The sequence below is a fragment of the Ahaetulla prasina genome, chromosome 3 (assembly GCF_028640845.1).
Source record: "Ahaetulla prasina isolate Xishuangbanna chromosome 3, ASM2864084v1, whole genome shotgun sequence".
NCBI lineage: Eukaryota > Metazoa > Chordata > Lepidosauria > Squamata > Colubridae > Ahaetulla > Ahaetulla prasina.
In genome coordinates, this window is record NC_080541.1 from 146,312,152 (window position 1) to 146,335,215 (window position 23,064).

Here is a 23,064-nt window from a genome sequence, read left to right on the forward strand (position 1 = left end):
TGGAGCATTCACAACTTCTGCAGGCAAGTCGTTCCACTTATTAATTGTTCTAACTGTCAGGAAATTTCTCCTTAGTTCTAAGTTGCTTCTTTCCTTGTTCAGTTTCCACCGATTGCTTCTTGTTCTACCCTCAGGTGCTTTGGAGAACAGCCTGACTCCCTCTTCTTTGTGGCAACCCCTGAGATATTGGTGAAAAACAATTCAGTGAATCTCGTAACAGCCACTTCTGCAGAAAGAAATGACAATGTAGCTTGAAAAAAAATCATTTTATTTTCTTTAAAAATACAGTACACAGCAGTGTGTTTCTTTCCCACCCTGTTACTGCTGGTTCACAAAGATAACATGATAAATTTAACCCCGATACTAGGCTGTTATAAATCCTGAGAGTGACTCAGTTACATGCTGATTTACATAAGACAATATGCTGAAAAAGAATAATCTTTCTTTTAACATAAAAGAGTCTCTTCCTGAACTTATGAATCAGATATAAAATTTGCAGAATTACTGTGCTGCAATGACCGACCAAGGATTTCCCTGAAATCCTCATGGTGAATAATTTTAAGTAAAGTGGATTCTAAATTGCTATACTATACCAAGAAGTGAAAACATACTAAGTGTAATGAGCACATGGGATATGGTGTGATTTACCAAACATATTGGATACTTTGTGCTTCTCAAACTTGGAAACTTTAAGATGTGTGGACTTCTACTCCCAGAATGCTGGCTGGGGAATTCTGGAGATTGCAGTTCACATACTGTAGAGTTGCCAAGTTTGAGAAATACTGCTTTAGTAGGTGGTGATGGTTGTAAAACCTGCTCCGCTTTCATCGTTAAAGGACTTGGTTTTTCCATTTGTATAAGTACTTTGAAAATGTGTTTTTTCATTTAAATTATGCAGTTTTACAGAATCTTTGGGAAACATCCATATGTCAGCTGCACATGCTTATAATGGTACTTGGTTTTCACACCTAGAAGGGTAGCATTTTTAATATCCCTAGAAGACAAGAATTTAAGCCACCTCAGTTGCGTTGTTTGCATTTCCTGATGGCAGTATATGGCAAAGGTGTATTTTGAGCCAAGTGACACGATCAGCAAAGTCATGGTTCCAGCAGAGCCAGGCTTCCTTCATTTCAGATTGCAAGCAGGAGATCACTTAAATGAGTAAGAAATAAAGGAATTGTAGCTATGTTGGTTGACAAGGTGGAAAAATTCAGTCTTAATGCAGTTATTATTACCTAGTTTATAGAAAAAAATATTTTAAGTCAAGGGCCCTATACCGATCATATATATTGTAACAATATACATTGGAGCTCCCATGTAACACCGATCCTGCACAGACTGCACTGGCTACCTGTTGTCTTCCAGGTGCGCTTCAAGGTATTGGTTACCACCTTCAAAGCGCTCCATGGCTTAGGACCGGGTTACTTACGGGACCGTCTACTGCCGTCTTCTATCTCCCAGCGACCGGTGCGTTCCCACAGAGAGGGACTCCTTAGGGTGCCATCAGCCAAACAATGTCGACTGGCGGCCCCCAGGGGGAGGGCCTTCTCTGTGGGGGCTCCTACCCTGTGGAACGAGCTTCCCCCTGGACTTCGACAATTGCTTGACTTTAGGACCTTTCACCGCAAACTTAAAACCTATTTATTTCGTATGGCTGGACTGGCTTAATTTTAAAATTTTAAATTTAATTGGGTTTTAAATTTCTGTAATTTTATGGGTGTAATTTATATTTTAAATTTTTTCGACAAATTGAATAAGTTTTTTAAGGGCTGTTTTAATATTGTATCTGTCTGTGTTTGTATTTTATTTGGTTGTTCACCGCCCTGAGTCCTTCGGGAGAAGGGCGGTATACAAATTAAAATATTATTATTATTATTATTTATTAACTGCTTTTTGTGACTTTTGTTTCTTATATTCAGAGACATTTTAACTTACACAAAAATAGCAAATAATATTTGTACCTATCTACATTCTGTGGTATCAGTTATCAGGAAAAGGTTGCGCTATATGATTCTGCTAACACTGTAGACTTTTTTTTTTCATGGTATCATTAAGTTGGCTGTGTTCTATTGAACAAAATGAAATGGGAATAATTGTAGACTATCAGAGATCTGCTACATTCATCTTTTTAAAAACTGACGGTTGTACTACACAGAATTCATCTTTTTGTCTAGGATAAAGCACTCTCTCTAAGGGCAAAACATGGGTAGCTTCGTATCAAACACACTGCAACCCTTTGTGACTTTTTATTAACTACATTTGTAACTTTCATGGTACAGTTAGCGTTTCAATGATAATCAAAAAGCAGGATTGTCTCTCCCTGTTGGGTTTGATTCTGTGCATGTTCAAAATAATTAATAGAAAGAAAACGGCCTGATCCAACTAAAGCTCAGCACGTTAAGCCCTGTTGTTTTAAGTGAAAGAAAAGCAGGTGAGTGTCTAACGTTTTAGTGAAATGTGTTATTTGAAAATATTTCATTTATGCTGGAACTCATCCAAAAGTCTCTGAAAGTTTCTGAAAATGTAAATTACATGGGTGATGCTGCGCATTCCCTCCCACACATCTTAGATTGCCATGGTGAGTTAGGTATTAATATTTGATGTTTTTTTAATAAGACTGGCGACACACTGTAAAAGTGTGTTGAATTTTATAATCACTGGGTCTTAAAAAAACCAAAAGAACATATATGCAGTTATGCATTAGACTTATTTTTTTCTCTCTCTTAATTCTCTGGTCTGATGCTTTTCTGGCATATCCAAAAAGATTACCTGAGATACAGAATAAATATTTGGAAGGATGGTAATACTTTGGTTCAACTTCATACTATTTTGAAGACCATTTTTCAACAAAACCTTTCAAAGACTCTCACCACCTACAAAACCCAAATTAAAGAAATTATAAAACATTAAATCTCCTGGCTTTCAAGATGTAAAACAGCCCAGCTTTATTTTTCCTACTGTTTGAAACATCATGTGGCAATACCTTTATTTGGGAGCCTAAATCTCATTTTCAAGAAAGGCATAAACAATTTTTGGCCATTATATGCATTGAAGCTAGATTAAGCTAGAGAATATTCCATGTATTAGTAGAAGAGGTGACTTTGGGATAAGATCTTACCATGACAAAATTCAATTTTCATTCATGTCAATAAAGGAGGGAACTAATGTTCCATAGGACACCTGTTTGCAACTATTATACTAAAAGTGATAACTGTACCATGACCAGATTTAAGGTGGATCACAGCAATGGAACATTTTTAGGTGGGGATGGGGGTTAGGAAGTGGAAGAAATGAAATGGAAGCAAACGTATCAAGAGACAGTGTTCAAATATTGAGAATTTAGACTATTAAAACGTGAACTGCTCCTCAAAAATCACATTATTTGAGGCCAATGGGATGAGATCACTGTACATGATCTGTGACTTATTCTTTTCCCTAAATCTAATTGTACCTACTGCAGAGTAGAGATTATACAGATATCCATTGTAATGCAAATGAAGAAATATTGCACAATTCTACTTCATCTGCTGGTGAAAGAGGAAGACTTGGTTACAAGATAGCAATATCTGTCATTCATTTCACCCGCCACCCTTCCGTTTGCACTTTGAATCTTTATTCTCTGAGGTTTAAAAAACAGTGGGAGGGGGGATGATTGCTGGTTCAGCACTAAGCAGGAGTGGGGAGTGGTATCCTCTGCCCCCACTGGGAACAAAGTATATTCTAATTATTGCTCCCAATATGTAAAGGACAGAATCAAAGGCTTTAAAACTACTTTGACAAGTGCGTTTTCTAAATCCCGTAACCTTTAGCTACTATCCATAAAAAGCAATAATGGTATGTTATGAATGAGTAGGTATACGAATATGCTGGCAACAGGTTTGGAGTTATAAATCTTCAGTTAGTGTTTGATAATAAAAGAATAATCTACCCCAATGTCTACATGTTCTCATTTCTAATCCTAACAACAGGGTACATTGAAGACATTTGAAGAACTACAAAATCAACTATTCAACCACATGAAGTCAGGAAAATATCGAAATAAATAATTTGTTTTAAAATAACAATAGAATACTTATTAGAGTATAAATGGCATTTTTTTCTTCAAAAACAGAAGCACCAGTCTTAAGAAATGTGGTATGAGAAATATATAATAGGAAGTGCCAGCGGCATCTGAGTTCTGGATAAGATTCTTTTAGAAAAGTGTACACTGAAATCAGTTTAAATGGGAGTTAAGTGTCATGCTGAATTTTAAAGACCAGATCTCCTTGGAATACAGTCTAATACTTACATGACCAAGTTAGGAAATAAATATGCCGGAACAGGGGAAATGGTATGTTTATATGACATGCTGAGGTTCACTCTTTCCCACCCAATCCCTAAATGGTACAATGCTTTTGGTTGGAGTTGGAAAATATTCTTAACTCAGGCATATTCTTCCTAGGCTGCTGTAAATCTTAATGCTGTTAGATCAGATTCTAAGACCAAATCAGTTTTTCTTTAATATTGAAATTGTTTCAGTCATTACGAGTGAACTGTGAAAAGAGATGACGTCCAATGTAGCGAGTAGACATCCCTTTCTCCATCATGTGACTTCGGCAAAGGCTGTGAGGTGGTTCTACAAAGATGAAAAGAACAAAGAATGGAAGTCATTCATCTGTAAAGATGAGAGGTGCATTTTCCCACCTGTTGATCCCATAGTTTAGACTTTAGTAGCACTTCAGAGAGTCAACCCTACGTATCTCAAGAAAATCTAACATGCTTTGCGAAACATTCACACCCGTTAAAAGGAGAATTATAGCCCAGTTTATCATTACTTTTCTACAATACGCAATTAAGTCACCACTCTTAAATGACTGAGTTCTTCAAACCCTTAAACTGAAGCCAAATTTTACAATTATTTTATAGTAAGTAACTACAATGTAATTTTTAAGAACAAACATGGCAAAATCTGGTAAATGAAATTGTCAATACTATTTTAATTCTGCATTTCTTGTGTTGTTTTCTTTTTTGTTTCGTAACTCTTGAAAGTGGTATAACATGAAATGAGAGAAACTTAAATGAAAATTGTATTTACTATTACGCAGAATGCAAGAATATCCTCTTTCATTAATTAACATTTCTTCTTTATTCAAGCTAGTGTTTTGCACAGAACTACTGGGAGATTCAAGGACTCTATTTTTAAGTCAGCCATTCCCCATTCCAGAACTGTAACAGGTGGAACTCCAGATGTACTATAAAGCCAATGACAAATATGGGCAGGAATTAGAGAATTGTAAAAGATATCTCTATGTAGGGCACAAGGTAGAGCTTGTTGGAGTCCTCTGAGAATGAAACCTTCAACAATGCCTTTTGATCTAGCACTCAGTCAGAGCAGACACACTAAAAACCCATGCAAAAAACCCCCCCAAACCCAAGTTATATTATCAAATTCTTCTGTGAACATTTGTTGGCACAAGCATTCACCATTAATTCACAGCAATGTTGTGTTTGGCTTTGTGAACAGCAATTCACAAGTTTATATTTTTGCAACATCTGAGGCGGTTACTAGTAAGAACGACAGAAAAAACCCCCACATGCACAGCATGGCAATAGTTATTTCCAACCAATATATCACTGGAGGAGAGCAAACTGGAAGAGCTCAAACTATAAAACATCACAATTAGAAAACAACATATATTAAAACTGAACCTTAAGTGCTGGTTTCCATTTTTAAAAACAGAGACCTCACTTACTTAGCAATATGCCAAATAATGATTCTTGTTGTTATAAATAGCATTCCACTCACGTACAGTACATTTCGACAACATAGGTAGTTTATAACATAAATCTTCAGTAATGCACAACTCATTAATCATTTTGAGTAGGGACAAGAATACAGAATACAAGATATAATTACCTTGTATTCCTAATCACGTTACAGTCTGTGCATGTCATTAAAATGCAGTATTAAACTGCATTTGATTGTACGAATCCTCTCAGTTTTTGAAATATTTTTCTCCCGTCTTTTCAGGAGATAAATAGGGGCACAGACTAGAAATGCAGTTTCACAAACTTTTGCTTCTCAGAGAGACCTCGGCCTGCACTGAAGGTTCAGGTATGTCCCTTGCAAGACAGCATTTAAACACACCAGTGTGCTTGTTTGCACACATAACTTTATTGCCTTATATGAAGATGTTCAAACTGGTCCATTCCTGTTACCCAGGAGAATAGCCTAAAAAGCTGGGCTTTAAAAGAGTGTTCCTGCAAAGGTTCTTCTTCACCTCCATTAGCACCTGGGCTCTGCAATATGTACAATAATGGCATCACTTAAATCATGTTTGGACAGCTTTCATTTTTCTTCATCTTACCAGCAGGCAACACAGAAGGAGGAGGGTTTTGTTTTTAGTATTAACTTAAATAAAACGTATAGATGTATAGTCTACCCTCTGGGGGTCAGTACTGAAGGAGGACAGAAATATTTGACAAAAGTAGCAGTTCAAGAGCTATGTATAAGCAACACAGTTATTCTATACTTGGCCTGTAAATCATTTATATGACTATGGGGATGTTGTGATGGTTTTAAATGCAAGGACTGGTCATAAATCATTTTTTTCAGTACTGTTGTAAACTGCAAATGGTCACTAAACAAATGGTCATAAGTCAAAGACTACTAGTGCACTGTATAGCGCAGTATAGTGTAATACAGTATAGTATAGAATGTTGACAATATTGGGTAACCTCTGGAGCAGTGGTATCAAACCCAATCGCATTGTGGGCCGTATAGTGATGTATCGGGATGTTTTTTGCCCTTGCAGAGCCAGGGTGGGTGTGGCCTGCACGGTCCGTATCTAGCCCATGGGCCCCCAGTTTGACATTCTCTAGAGCAGCGGTGTCAAAGTTGCGGCCTGCTGTCCGGATGTATCATGTGCTGGCCACGCCCACCCCAGTTTAGCGAAGCGGGGGGAAGTCATGATACATCCACGTGACAACAATGTGACGTTGCGAGTTTGACACTCATGTTCTAGATAAATCCTTGTAATTTATTTATCTAATGAAGTGGTTAATGTGACATGCTCACCAAGCACACTGTATTGATTGCATTTGCCTGGGCAGAAATGATCAAGTGCTGGCAGAATGCCTCCATAGCAGTAGCAATTAGACTTGTATACCACTCCTTAGTGCTTTACAGCACTCTGAGCAGTTTACAAAGTCAGCATATTGCCCCCAACAATCTGGGTCTTCATTTTACCAACCTCGGAAGGATGGAAGACCGAGTCAACCTTGAGCCCCGTCAGAATCGAACTCCAGGTTGTCCGCAGAGTTAGCCTGCAATGCTGCATTCTAACCACGGTGCCCACAAGGGCTCTCCTATAATATTTTTCTCTGTATGGCAACAAGCTACACTCCTATTAAATTGGGTTCCTCACAGACACATGGAACATGCAGTCATTGGGAGCTGGATTAGAATACAGTCCGTCCTGTATGCTTTGACTGAACATGTTTATGTTTAACAATTAAGATCTAGCTATTTTCTTTCCATTTTCCACATTTATAGCCTTATCTGATTTTAGCTCCAACAAACCTGGACATCTACACTACGATCAAATATACACACGTAGAAACATTCATCTTATTTAGGCAGAAGAGGGTAAGTTGGTATTTATCTCTTCCATACTAAAAAGTTAGGATCTGTTCATATTGCCAGCTAGGCAGAGTTACAGCCTTGACATCAACTACATCACCCGGGGTGTAAAATGAATTTGTAACATTAGAAATAGAATGTAGATGAGATATTCTGCTGCTCCCATGCTCCTCTGCCAATTTACAGCTTTCCTCCTGCTTGGCTTTGACATTTGGAATCAAAACAGTGCGGTGGTTGAGAGGTAAAATTAGGATTGAAAAAAACTAATTTTGAATTCAATCAGCCACAGGACCTCACAAATTAATTTGATTCATTGCCTATTTCTCAGCCTAGGCTACATTAAGGATTTGTTGTAGGGAAAATTTGGAGGAGCAAGTTCACGTTACAAGTACCACTTTTTGAGATCCTAGGAGAAATGTGAGATAGCAACCTAAGAGATAATAATAAAAATAACAGCAACAACAGAATTGTATTGGCTTGGATTCTGGATAAAGTGTCTGATGTAATGATACCTAGGTAGGGAAGGCAGACTATGAATTGTTTCCTCTTATTCATGCATTTTTTTAAATTGAACATTTAGCTGCCCCACAATGTTAATTTGGGCAAACAAAAGTCTTTATTTTGACATCTCAGAGGAAACTAACAGAACAGATTACACAAAAGATACACCCATCAACCAGATGCTTGCTTGAACAAATGAGATGGTAAAACAGGTTGATTTTTGAGATGGAACTGAATAGAATAAAGACTTTTATAACATTTCACACTCTGCTGTCATGATTTTCAATTAAACCAAATTGAGGGGGTTACTCTAAGGAGGAAAAGAAAACCAAGAAAAAAAAGCTCTAACATCTCAGCCCTATACCATTAATGTATCTATTTCCCACCTTATTTATTATTTAGTTAGACAGATAGATAGTGAACATACCTAATATCTTTCTTCCTTTTATTTTCCCCGCTGCAACAACCTTGTGAGGTGGGTTGGGCTGAGAGAGAATGATTGATCCAAAGTCACCCAGCAAGTTTGTCATGTTTAAAGTGGGATTAGAACACCCAACCTCCTGCTTTCTAGCCTGGGGCCTTAACCACTAGGCCAGTGACGGCTAACCTTTTTGCCATCACGTGCCTAATGCGGGAGGGGGGGAGTGTGGAGGAGTCACATATGCACGTGCCCACATCCATAATTCTATGCACCCCGCTCCGCTGTGCCTGCATGCGCAACCCCCTACGTTCCCCCCATTTTTGGCATGTGATGGCCCGGTGGGCCCGGTAGGCCCGTTTTTTGATCTCCCCAGGCTCTAGAGCTGTTTCTGGCCCCTGGAGGGCCTCCAGGGGAGTGGGGAAGGCTGTTTTCGCCCAACCCAGGCTTCTAGAAAGGCTCTGGAGCCTGGTGAGGGCAAAAAATGGACATTCCCCCTGCCCCGGAGGCCCTCTGGAGGCCAGAAACAGCCTGTGTCCCGACTTCCGGTGGGCCCAGAAGGCACGAAAATCAGCTGGCCAGTGCATGCATGCGCACCGGAGCTGAGCTCGCGTGCCTACCGATATGGCTCCATATGCCAACTGTGGCACGCATGCCATAGGTTCGCCATCATGGCACTAGACCAATCAAGCTCAATTTACACAGAAGCAATGTCACACATACATGCAAGATATCTACATGCACTGTATAACACACATTCAAATTTGTCAAACTGCCAGGGGTATTTGGGGTAAAAACAAACAAAGTTCAAAGCAATCACTAATTTTATGCAAACAGCCTCCTGCAAAAACAGAAGCCTTCTACTAAATGTCATTTGAACAATCAGGTGCATATAAAAAGTGCATTTGTAATTGCAGTCTTTTATACAGCCACAAAACCATCACCGGGCAACCGATGTACCCTTCGAACTGAGACGTTTGGACACAATAAAGAATTTTAATGTAAGTTATTAAATTAATTAACTGAAGAGAATGTTTCAGTCCCCTCTTCATGATATTGTGAGAGGAAGAAGGCTGCTTCTTGTGATAAAGGGTGATTTAACAGCACAGTATAAAATTAGCCTTTTTTCTTTTATACTGCATTTTCTACATGGCCTCCTACAATCCTTGAGAAGATACAAAAGGGTTTCCTAGTCTTCGGTCAACCATAATATATGAGGTGGACTTGAAGATTCACTTCTCTTACAGAAATTAAGCAAGGCAACCATTCTATCTCAGATCTGCCACAAACCTTATCAATTCACAAGAGACCTTACCTTTACTACAGAATGTTCTACCCGAGGGATGCTGATCATAGACATTTGCCCCAGATTGTCCATGTGCGACTGTTCATGTTCTGGTTGCCTACCTCTAAAATTATTAACCACACATATCACCTAGAAAGGGAAGAAAGTTCTTAGATACTATGAAGCCATTATGACACCTGAGTCTTGACAGAAATACCATTACAATTAAAATTTTGTACGATTTCCAAAATATATCCATCCCCCCCACCCCCAAAGTTGTAATTTAATGCACTGCGACTTCATGTAATTATAAATCTAGTACAGTTAGTCCTCGGCTTACAACCGTTCATTTGGAGACCATTCAAAGTTACAACAGCACTGAAAAAGTGACTTATGATTGTTTTTCACACTTATGACCATTGTAGCATCCCCATGGTCACTTGATCAGATTTTGGATGCTTGGCAACTGACTCACATTTATGGCCGTTGTAGCATCCCATAGTCACGTGATCACCTTTGCGACCTTCTGACAAGCAAAGTCAATGGGGAAGCCAGATTCACTTAGCAACCGTGTTTCTAATTTAACAACTGCAGTGACTCACTTAACAAATGTGGAGAAAAAAGGAATAAAATGAGGCAGAACTCACTTAATAAATTTTTCACTTAGCAACATGTATTTTAGGCTCCATTGTGGTTGCAAATTGAGGACTACCTGTATAGTGGGAGAATTTGCAATGTTATTCCTGGGGCTTAAAACAATATTTTCAAACACTTAGGCGATATTTCCAAACTAATATAACTGCAGAGGGTGCAGCTTGATAGAATGGGACCTTAAAAATTGAACATCTTTAAATTAAAATAGAAATGTAAGAGCCAAGTGTAAGAGCCAATACTTGATGAGGCTGGAATCCTGGATTCTCAGGCCTGAGAAAGTAATTTTATAAAGAAGGGACAGATAATCTTGGAAAGAAGCAACTCGGTGACTATAGACTCAAAAAGCCATGCCCACATGGAAATCATAATGACAGCAATAAAAAGAGCTCTTTAAAAATTACTCTCGGAATAGAACAGTCCAGCAGTAAAAAGCTCATAGATGGAATAACACAATACAATATTATTACTTTAGCTGGGTAGGGTAATAAACAGTTGTATTTATCGAAATAGAGCATATGACTTTGCACAGTTCTTTAATCAGGCAGACTTATAAATACTTGCCATTCATACAAATAGCCTGTATCCTGATGGATTAATGAAATGATGGATCCTACAAACAGTCAGACATATAACAGGTAAAAAAAATGCGTAGCTTATACATACCAAAAACACAGCTATTGAAATACCGACTAGAAATCCTGCTATCACATCTGACCAGTGATTTCGATATTCTGCTACTCTGTTGATACCAGTAAGAAATGCCATACACATGATGCTCAAGCAAAGAACTGGTTTTGCCAGCCTGGTTCCTCTGGCCTTTATTGTGTGGGTGATGTACATCTAGGAACAGAAAAAATATATTAAAAAAAGGTAATGAAAACAAGCGCAACCCAATATCCATCGTTTTCCATCCAGTTATTGAGGAATTTGAATACCTGTCCCAAGTTTGAAGAGTATGGTAATGGTTTTTTTTTTAAAAAAATCATATAAATTAACATTTCTGCAAGGAATCCAAATAAGTTATTGATTTATTTACTGGAATTCTATCCTGCTTTTGGACTGAAATCAATGCAACCCTGAAAATTACGTCTTTTTGCGCCCTCATCCCCTGGTTGAGACTGGTGGTAAATATTAATACAGAAACAGATACAATCCAAGACTGAGTGAGAACCAGATATGGGTACTCCTCAGCTTACAACCACAATTGAGCCCAAAATTTCTGTTGATCAATAAAAAAGTTGTTAGTTTTGCCCCGTTTTATGACCTTTCTTGGCACAGTTGTTAAGTGAATCGCTGTAGATTTTGTTAAGCTGGTTGTTAAGTGAATCTGGTTTCCTTGTTGACTTTGCTGGTCAGAATGTTACACAAGATGATCACATGACCTTAGGACACTGCAACCCTCATAAATACAGGGTGGTTGCCAAGCATCCGGATTTTGATAATGTGACCACAGGAATGCAGCAACAGTCGTAAGTCTGAAAAACAGTCCTGAGTCACTTTTTTCAGTGCTGTTTTTTAAACTTTGAACTAAATGAATGGTTGGAAAGGACCACCTGTATGGTTATCACATTCCTCATTTGTGTTAAGACTCCTTCCTCTTCCCACAATGCATTTAGTGGCACAGTTCTCAGTGCATAGAGATTAAGACTTATGGCCAGAGGTAAAATCCAGGAGGTTTTGACAGGTTCTGGAGAACCAGTAGCGGAAATTTTGAGCAGTTCGGAGAACCGGCAAATACCACCTCTGGCTGGTCCCAGAGTGGGGTGGGAATGGAGATTTTGCAGTATCCTTCCCCTGCCATGCTCACCAAGCCACATCATGCCCACCAAGCCACGCCCCACAGAACCGGTAGTAAAAAAAAAATTGACTTCACCACTGGTTATGGCTATCTGGGCTCATTTATGTACACAAAGAATTTTCTTGAATAATTTGACCACATAAATTAACAAGCAATTCGGAAGATAACATGAAAAACTAATCCTGCTTCTATATCTAATACATTGAGGCACGTTTAGTACTACTGGAGAGGAAAGGCACTTTTTTACTTGCATTTTCATGTACACTCAAGCACAATTAACATCAGGCAACCATGTTCTGTGCAGAGGAGTGCAAATGAAATTGTTTACTTAATTAAAAATATTTATCCTGGCTAAATATCTTGCAAGACATAGTCTAGCTAGCAATCTTGTCAGAGTTTATGGCCATCATCCAACACTGCTGCACTTTAAAGTGTAATGAAGAGATTGAGTGCTCAGAATTCCATTAAATTAGAACTTACTTTTTTCTTTACTATTTGGCAAAATGTGTTCACTCTAGGCAAAAATTAAAAATAAATAGCAAAGTACTATGAAGTACAGGTTGGTCGTTTGCTGTTTCCAGTCACCAGATGAAACATGTACAAAATTTGTCTTTCTTGACTTTGATAATTTTTTTATGCCCAGAGATACCTGATTCATTCTAATAAAAATCCAGTGAAAGACACTAGTTTTATATGTGATGAACTGAAAACAAGCTATAGATGAGTTGCAGATGTCTTTAGTAATGATTTTTATATCACATGTAAAAACTAACACGGAACAGAAATAAAGAAATATCAATTAAATTAAAACATACACGATGTAGACATTTAAAAAAAAAAAACCTAGGCAACACTAATTAAGGGAATAATGGAATACCAAATAGATAATCACCTCCTAATTAAAAGAATAAACTTGATATGTAAAACCCACTAACAGCATACACTAGTTAAATCAGGTAAAATTAAGCAACATGCAAGCCAGATATATTAATGCTGGTTTAAGAAAATGTTGTCCAGACTAAGACCCTTGCAAGGTATTCAGTTCAGACCACAAGCTACCACATTTTTCCTTTGAACTAATCCCCTTCTATCCCCTTCATGTGCAGAAAAGCAATGGCCAATATTTTTACTTTTGGGACCTTTAAACACACATACAAAGTAAAATGATATTTAGAAAGCTATAATACCAAAGGTAGAAGGCTCTTCCCCTCTAGATACCAAACAACTATAGGGCTGTCTCTTTTTTCAAGAGGCAACTGGACTTTCATGCTTTCTTTGAAGATGTTTCGCTTCTCATCCAAGAAGCTTCTTCAGCTCTGACTGGATGGTGGAGAATGGAAGGATTTATATTCCTGGCAGAGAGCTGGTCATTTGCATTCTTTTAGAGAGTCGTTGAGGCCCCTTGGACGTTTATCTGTGTCCTCAGGGTCACCTGAATAATGCAAATGGGTGTAGAGCCTTCTTGGAACTGCTGAAAGGAATATGTTGTAGACTGGAGATACTTGATGTTGTATCCCTCTCCCTTTGTTGAGCGAGGGCTGTTCAATTTTGACCTAGATACAGAGCTGCTGATCCAGTTCTACAGAGGAATTATTGAGTCTGTCTGTCATCTGCATCTCTATAACTGTCTGGTTTGGTTCTGCAACCCAACAAGACAGACACAGACTTCAGAAGATAATTAGAACTGCAGAAAAAACAACCTGCCTTCTGTTGAGGACCTGTATACTACATGAGTCAAAAAGAGGGCTGTGAAAATATTTACAGACCCCTCACATCCTGGACATAAACTGTTTCAACTCCTACCCTCAAAACAATGCTACAGAGTACTGCACACCAGAACAACTAGACACAAGAACAGGTTTTCTTCCTCAACGCCATCACTCTGCTAAACAAATAATTCCCTCAACACTGTCAAACTAGTTACTAAATCTGCACTGTTATTAATCTTCTCATCGTTCCCATCACCATCTTGTTCCACTTATGACTGTATGACTGTAACTTTGTTGCTTGTTTCCTTACGATTTATATTGATATTGATTGTTTTCTGATTGCTTATTTGTACCCTATGACTATCATTAAATGTTGTATCTTAGAATTCTTGATGAACGTGTCTTTTCTTTTATCTACACTGAGAGCATATGCACCAAGACAAATTCCTTGTGTGTCCAATCACACTTGGCCAATAAAAATTCTCTTCTCTTCTATTCTAGATGATCTCTTTGACTCCTCTTTCAAACTAGTGGTTCTGTCTGTCCAAAATGTAAACTTTGCTGTCTTCAAAAGAGTGGCCTTTGTCTTTTAAATGCAGATAAGACGGTTGAATCTTGTCCTTATGTATTTTTTTTTTATTTTGTCACAACAGTATACACAAGCATCAACATAAATCAGCAAAATATCATATAAGCATATATATGAGCAAAAGTATGTAATAATTGTATTAATTTGATATAAGGAAAGGAAACATTAGGACAGGAATGGTAGGCACTTTTATGCTCTTATGCACGCCTCTTATAGTCCTCTTAGGAATGGGGTGAAAATGGTAGAAAGTTTTTGGTTAAAGTTTTTGGTTTGAGAAGAGACCACAGAGTCAGGTAAAGTGTTCCAAGCATTGATGATTCTGTTACAGAAGTCATATTTTCTGCAATCAAGAGTGAAGTGGTTAACATTAAGTTTGAATCTATTGATCTTGTGTTATTGCGATTGAAGCTGAAGTAGTCTTTAACAGGAAGGACATTGCAATAGATGATTCTGTGTGTTAAACACAGAACAGGTTTGTTCTCCTAAGGTACAATTACAGGGCTATTTCAAAGATGAGGATGAAAGCCTTCTATATATCAAGCCATTGAAACATTGGTGAAATGATGGAACTGAACTATTAGAAAAAAATAAAGCAAGCACACTCAAAAGGAGGCCACGGGGGTGCGGGGGGAACAGTAACTGAAAAACAAAACAAGTTCCTGCTAAGTTTCAAATGATTCATACTTGGGTTATTAAAGCCAAAGGCCTATGGATTATGTTATTCTTCTACTCAGGATAAAAGTGGGCTGTAAGGCTAGTTTGGCTGAGGAGGCAATCTTTCCTCTGCATATTGGCACATGACTTGCTGAAGTTATGTGCAACAAACTGTGAGTGTTCTAATCCAAATGGATGGGAGCATACAAGCCAATGTAGGGGGAGAGAAAGTATAGCAGGGAAATGTGGGGGTGGTGGTAGCGTTCAAAATGAGTGGAAAATCAATAGAAGGTGACATCCATTTCTGCCCTCCAGAAATGGTTGCCCACCAGGTTTGGGGAATAAGAGGTATATCCAGATCTCTTAAGAACTGCAATCTGAATCAAGGTTTTCCAGCAGCATGACTGACAGCACTCTTAATATATTCCTGAAATTACAGCTACTCACTAGTAAGCCAAATAGCAAACTTGACGTGTCAACAGAGGCACGTTAATGTTCATTTCAGACCTGATTCTTTTTTCCTCGTTTGCTTGAGAAAAAGGTGATGTTGTTAGACCCAGTGCTAAGAGCACGGGTGTCAAACTCGATCGTGTCACTGACACATCGAGACGTACTGCGCCTTTTTTTACCTTTGCAGAGCCGGGGTGGGCATGGCCTGCGCCTGACGCATCCGGCCCGCGGTCCGCCAGTTTGAGAGGCCTAGTTTAGAGTAACTTATTATTGCTTGGTATACAAAGTACTCACACCTATGCTGGAGACTTCTTTAACACTTTTATCTTTACTGCAAGGCTGCTTTAAACATATTCATGAGAAACAGAGGGAGTGGGAGACAGATAATGGTAATTAATGTTAAAATCCCAGGCCCTTGTAGGGGCAGGACACCTAATCATTCTGCTTATAGCATTTCTGCTTTAAAAAAAAAAAGGGAGAAAGAAAGAAACATTAGGTGTATCTTGTCTGAAAATGCTGAAACTCACCACCTGCTTGTGAAATAACGCTTTTTATGAACAGCAAGCTATCAAAAATAATTCTGCCTAAAATTGCCGGAATAAATCAGTGGTTAAAAAAAGACTGCATCCTAAATCACACCCTTCCGTCTTTCTCCCTCATTTGGAAGGCAACGTGATTTTCATTTCACAGCTCTTCTTTCATCTCTTCTGTTCAAATTGCAGCAGACACTCTACTCTGCCACGTTAGGTTAGAATACTGATGAGTTAAGAAGGAATTCAGCTTCAACGGGGTTCTCATCTCCACGAATACCTAAGTCTGAGATACCAGTGAATTCTCAAACTATGTTAGAGATGGATTGTTCAAGGGCTGAATTTACTCCATACTGTAAGGAACTAGCCGTAAGATTCACCATGGTATCTTGTAGCAAAGTAAACAAGTGCGAAAATAAATTTTGTTTTTAAACGTTTTCTGCATAAAGATGATACCCTTAGCTAATACATGTTCTCAGCTGCTCAGGTATTATTGTCTATGCCTTAAAATATAGCAGGCAAGAACAAACAAATCTGGGCTTGGCACTCAAATTCCTTGTGTGTCCAATCACACTTGGCCAATAAAAATTCTATTCTATTCTATTCTATTCAATGACCTCTCTAAAAGAAGTAATGGAGAAGTAATTGCCAGCCAATACAAAAAAAGCAACATCCTGTGAAAATGTATTTTCCAGCTGCTGAGTATCCACAGTTGTCTGATGCTCTTTACACTTACAAAGGCTCATTTTCTCACTACTAAATTCTACTCTAGGGCTTGCTACAGAGCAGCATGTAGTAGACGGGACTGCAATCTGCAGAAAACAACCTGTAAAGATTTGCTTATCCCATAGTCAAACTGTTTTTTAGCTTTGTCACAATTAAAAAAATTATTTCTATAAATCTAATAAACAGTTTATCCAAACCTACAAATGGAAAGATAAGCCACTTTGCTTCTATGTCCACTCTAATTTATTCAACTCTCAAAGTCTGTGTATTTTTTATCGAATGCTTCTTATTTAATTTATGGTTGCATTTGATTTCAATATGTTTGTTCTAAGCACAATTCATTTGTGATCTATGTGAGCACAGTTAATACTGTACAAATCTTCCTTTCTCTTTCTTTCCCTTCAGTTCAATCAATTCTTAGAGACTGTTTTGATTAGTCCCTTGCGTTTTCTTGGCAAGATTTTTCAGAAGTGGTTTGCCATTGGCTTCTTCCTAGGGCTGGGAAAAAATGGCTGGCCCAAGGTCACCCAGCTGGCTTGTGTCTCCTAGCCTGATACCTTAACACTACAGTAAACTGGCTTTATTTTTTACATTTTATGAAATAGTTGATTGCTGTAATCCAAGTAATTTTTTTGTCAATGTCCAGTACCTCCCACCATCAGTTATGCTAACTGCAATGGTCAGTATTTCCAATTTGGCAGCAATTTTTCCCCACTCTGAATTGGATGGACCACATTTCTTTTTCAGAAAAAAATGGTTATGGTTATGAACATCCTCTCAGTTTATAGGTGTTTCGATAGAAGAATAATTCATCTTGTTTATTGTGGCACAACAACTAGTAATTGTTTTTAGATCAAAAAGGTAAATCTAAATATGAGACACACTGATTCTGTCTAAAGTTGCCAGAATAAATCAGTGGTTAAATGATGGTTAAATGACGCACTATGGCTAAATAATGCACTGAACAATACACTGGAGCATGAAGATGTGAAGACTTCAGCCAGTTAACAGGGCTGCATTATAGAAGACTTCCATCCATTGTGTTTAATTTTTTTCTCTCTCCCAAATCTAGGTTACATCAACAGACTTACTCTCAGGGGTTTGTGTAGTCTTTTGTTTTTCCCACATGACAAAAAAAGATGCTTTGATTATTTTCCCTTTTAAAAAATGTCTTTAAATCATGAGCTTCACGTAGGGGAAGGGGTGGCAGAACCTGGGGGCAGAGTTAAAAGAGGGATTACCCTAGAATCCTTAAGAAGCCACAAGCAGACCGTGTTCAACTCCCCTCCCCTATGAATTACATTAACCCTCGTTGGTGGTGTGGAGGACCCGAAAGGTGCCGGCCAGAGGTGAGAATGGCTGCGGCGAAACCGCTGAAAATGGTAGCTGCCTGGAGTGATGTTAGGTGGTGGTAGACTAGTGCACTCCAAAAATAGAAAGAGTAGACCTACCAGCTCTACTAGATCTTTAAAGCAAATCTGGTAAACCGGTACGTTTTCTAATCCTAAAAAACTTTTTGGTCAAAAAACTCAGAGTGACTCTGAAAGAATTGAACAGAAATGGGCTTAAAGCCACAACTGCTAGAGATGTTTCTCTCAGGCCGACTGAGTCGAAACTGGGCCTGAGAGGAAGGAACAAAAAAACTATGATTCAGTCTCTGGGCAGATCCGACTGTAGCAACCCATGTCTGGATGATGATGTAGCCTCACTGGAGAAGATTCCTGTGCATAGGTATTTAGCAATAAATCAGTTTAATTGGACCTTCATGTGCAGAACAGATCTTTCGTGCCTGATAGTTCACCAGTTATGCTGATAACTCCCACAAGCACAAATCCATTCCACCCTTATTTCCACAGAAAGAAGAATCCGTTGTATTTTTGTCTGCACTTTTTTATATACAAATTTCCCAAAGGGACAAATGGTTGAAAGCACTTTTGATGTCAACTCTCTCTCCAAACGCACAAAGATTTAAACAGATCAAAACTAAGTTCTCTGTGATCTTTTCATGGACATCTGGTTCATCATTTGAGAAAAGACGCTGATCTTTTTAAAATTTGATTCTGATATGTAGGCTACAGAGGCTGGGAAAATTGATAAAAATAGTATTGTGCTATTGTGAATTTTTCAGAAGGAAACCATCACAGAGACTTCAGAAAATCATAACGATTTTCAAAAATGAAATTCAATGCAATCTCCTACTAAAAATGTGCATCACAAACTCAGGGGAAATATGACATCGGCAACAGGAATTGAGGATATTATTTTAAATTATGGCACACTCAGATAAGAAGCCAGATTATTAAGAAACAATGTACTTTTGATCACCATGTTCACAAAATCTAATTTAATGGATATTTTGCAATTTCATGATTTCAAACAGCTATTTTGTTCTTAAATCTGCTACATCAAAATGGGATACTGGCAGTCACATCCTGATATTAACCTAACAGAAAGTGAAAAAACTTAAGGCACGTGATATAGTTCTGTCTGTCTCGTATGTTTATTTTATATTTTGCAATATTTTTTCAGCTAGTCAAAGTAATCACCTCAGTGTTTTTCCAGATTAACACGGTTTAATTACAGTCATTTTCATAATATTAAACATCTTACACTGGACTGGTTAAAACTTGAACTCTCTAATTTTACCTTATATATAGACAAATGATTGTATGCTTATTTTCAAGAATGCACTCTAAATTGTTTATTTTTGTACCCTAAAGTATTTTTTTAAATACGCATATGCATAAGCATTCAGTGTAATTGCCTTCTATGTGGGATACCCACGGGGTGTTGTATCTTATAATGTATGATTATTGTATTTTATGATTATGATCATGATTTATCATTTGTTGCATGTATGTACACTGAAAACTTAACACCGGAGATAAATTTCTTGTGTCCAATCACACTTGGACAATAAAGAATTCTATTTTCTTTAAAAATACAATAAAAAATATCTATTCTTCTCGAATCTGATCTCCTATCTATAAAAATATTTAAAACCTTATCATTAGAATCTAACTAAGAAAAAATAATTAGCAGTTATGAAAAATTGCATGTTAAGAATCTTAATCTTTAATCCCTCCATATCCCAAAGCAGTTCACAGACAAGTTCCTGAAGTGATTGAAAGAGGAAGTGGATGAACCCAATGTCCATTTGAAGGCTTTGAACTACAGTTTGGGCGAAGTTGACTTTCCCCTGTCTTCCAGAGCAGGGGTCTCCAACCTTGGCAACTTTAAGCCTGGTGGACTTCAATTCCCATTCCCAATTCCCCATTCCTAATTCCCATTTTGCTGGCTGGGGGATTCTGGGACTTGAAGTCCGCCAGGCTTAAAGTTGCCAAGGTTGGAGATCCCTGTTCCAGAGCAATAAAATCTGCCAGAAACTGCTGTTTTACAATTTCTTTATGGGGATCCTCTGTATGGACTACCAGTTTTCTCCTTTGGCCAGAGAGGAATTTTGAGGCACTGGTTCATTCACTAGCCTCTTGTTCCACCGCAGTCACTGGCTCCACCATTGCTTCCCCAAAAGAGCCAGATCTTCAAAGCTTTTCAAAAAGGAGGCAAAGTTGGGGCCATCCAGCTATTAGGGGGAAGCTGTTCCAGGCATGATAACAGAGAAGAAAGCACTTCCTAGACCCAAAGTCACAAACAGAATCTCATATCCAGTTACCTGTGAGGCAGTGGCTCTGAAAACCCACAGGATTCTCTAGAGCACGGGTGTCAAACTCGCGGCGTCAGGTTGTCATCACGTGACATTCATTATGTTTTTCCCTTTGCGGAGCTGGGGTGGATGGATGACACATCCGCCCCATGGGCCACCAGTTAAGACACCCCTGCTCTAGAGCAGTGGTCCCCAACTGGTGGTTTGTGGACCACTGGTGGTCCACGAGAAAATTTTGATGGTCCGCAGAAAAAATATTTGCATTTTTTTTATATAGCACTAAACAAGTCATCAAACTACAGCCCCTGGGCAGATACATGCAATGAACGTTTATGTTGCTGCAGAGAGTCTCCCCTTTCTGGGTCTTTTTCTGCAGGTTGGAGGCGGGGGGAATTGTAACTTGGGGTCTGCTTCAGCCTCCTGGTGTGGGGCTTTAGGCGAAGGCTGCAGGGAAGTGCCACTGGTGGCAAAGAGAAAAGGGTCTTGTTCCAGTGGGACTGCATCATGGCCTGGAACTGGCTGACCATCTCAGCCCACTGAGCCTCCATGTGCCTGTACCTGGCCTTGCACTCCTGCAGGTCTTCCCTCTGCTTGGAAAGCCTATGCTCGTAGTCCTCAGTGAGGTGCTTCTGCTGAGCCTCCTTCTTGGTCAGATCCAATTTGAACTGAGCCAGCTGTTTTGCCAACTCTTTCTCATGGTAGCTGCTTAGCTCCAACAACTGCTTCTTGTTGGGGCCCTAAGGAGCCTGGGCAGGCAGGTGAGGAGTGGCTGGGAGGGGAGGGGCGAGTAGAGGCTGGCGAGGCGCCCCTTGATATGAGTGACATCGAGTTGGCCATGCCCACCTAGTCACATGACCACCTAACTACGCCCACCCAGCCAGTCATTAGGCAGATCATATTAGTGGTCTGCGGGCTTTAAAATTATGAATTTAGTGGTCCCTGAGGTCCGAAAGGTTGGTGACCCCTGCTCTAGAGAGATAATATTAGCTAAATGACACAACTGGTCAAAACTGATCCACTCACCCCAGAGGAGTATGATCATACACATATTTTCCATTCATTCCCAACCGGGATAGACTCTCACGGTTTTGAAGAATTCAGCAGTGTTGCTATGTGGTTTCCATTCTGATTTTGCTAACACGCTTTACTGTAGTAAGTGGAATCTTAGGGAATAATCATGATCTGGAAACCCATAAAGAATCTATTTTGTGATTCCAGGTGGTGCTTTCTTTCAATTTTTTATTTTCATTTTGTTAATTCATAATAGCTTGTTCTACACGCAGCACACAGGAGAGGCTGCACCAATTTTCACAGAATATACAGAGTGAATTTGGTGGCTATGAGCTAAGCCATCAATTACTGAAAATCAAAGGAATTTCCAAATGTGAATCATAAATTAAAAATTACTTAGTAATGTACTCAGAATATATGAAGATGGTAACGGTAAATTTATCCAAACCTGTGATAACTTGTAATTCTAATTTTTTTGGTGGGAGGGGAAGAGGAAAAAGTCTCAGCAACTTCTACTTGAGTTTCATATGCTAGCTGTGAAATATATATTCACCTTGATTTAGGGCATGGGTGCCAAACCTGCTGTATCACACTGCCAGTCACATGATGTTTTGTGACATTTTTCCTATTTGCAGAGCTGGGGTGGGCATGGCCTGCACATGACGCATCTGGCCTGTGGGCTGCCAGTTCGACACCCCTGATTTAGAGGATACTAGAAATATTGAGACATACTAATTTTTGCTTAGATTTTTCAACTGCCACCATATTATGTTAATTGGAATGTCCTGGCCAAGACATGTTCACTTTTGATTTTTATCAAAAGATGTAATGACCAATGCCTAAGACCTTGTTGGGGAGCTCCTAGGAGACAAGCATCTCTAGGACTTTTCCTCAGAATTCAGTTAATATTCCAAACTATCTTACAGATCTGTAAGCGAAAAGGCAGATTAAAAATGATTCAGTGAATATAAGGTGTCTTTGGTAGAAGCCACAACGGTATTTTGTCTATCACGATGCATCACACAAATAATGCAAATTATGAATTTGTCTGAAGATGTCATGACTTGTATGTTTCTCTCTTCTACAGATACAGAGCCAACATACATAACTTACCCTTGGGCAAAGAAACAAACCTTTCATATTCTCTATTTAAAGTTAGTGTCCCCTTGGGATCATTTAAACCAGGGGTAGTCAACCTTTTTACACCTACCACCCACTTTTGTATCTCTGTTAGTAGTAAAATTTTCTAACTGCCCACTGGTTCCACAGTAATGCGCCGTGTATCATTATCTGCACATGCCTCTCGTGCATTGTGGATTGGGTTTGGGCAGGAGGGTGCTGGCTACCAGCTCTGCTTGTCTGTTACAGCTGGGTGGTGTGGGGGGAGATGCGCGAGCTATTCTGGGACAAGGCTCTTTTGTTTGTGGTCGCACTATAGTGCCATTTAGTTTCAC

General features: G+C 38.9%; 1 protein-coding gene across 1 annotated transcript in view; it reads right to left on the reverse strand.

Annotated features, from left to right (window-relative positions):
* Window positions 1–1,183: 1,183 nt before the first annotated feature.
* The window catches only part of PLPPR5 (phospholipid phosphatase related 5), a 92,714-nt gene continuing 70,833 nt past the window's right edge, over window positions 1,184–23,064 (reverse strand). Inside the window, exons 4-6 of the mRNA XM_058178675.1 lie at window positions 11,143–11,319; window positions 9,856–9,975; window positions 1,184–4,615 (exon numbers count right to left, since the gene is read on the reverse strand). Of these exons, the coding sequence (XP_058034658.1) occupies window positions 4,583–4,615; window positions 9,856–9,975; window positions 11,143–11,319 (330 nt within the window). The 3' untranslated portion in view covers window positions 1,184–4,582. The remainder of the gene's footprint in view (window positions 4,616–9,855; window positions 9,976–11,142; window positions 11,320–23,064) is intronic.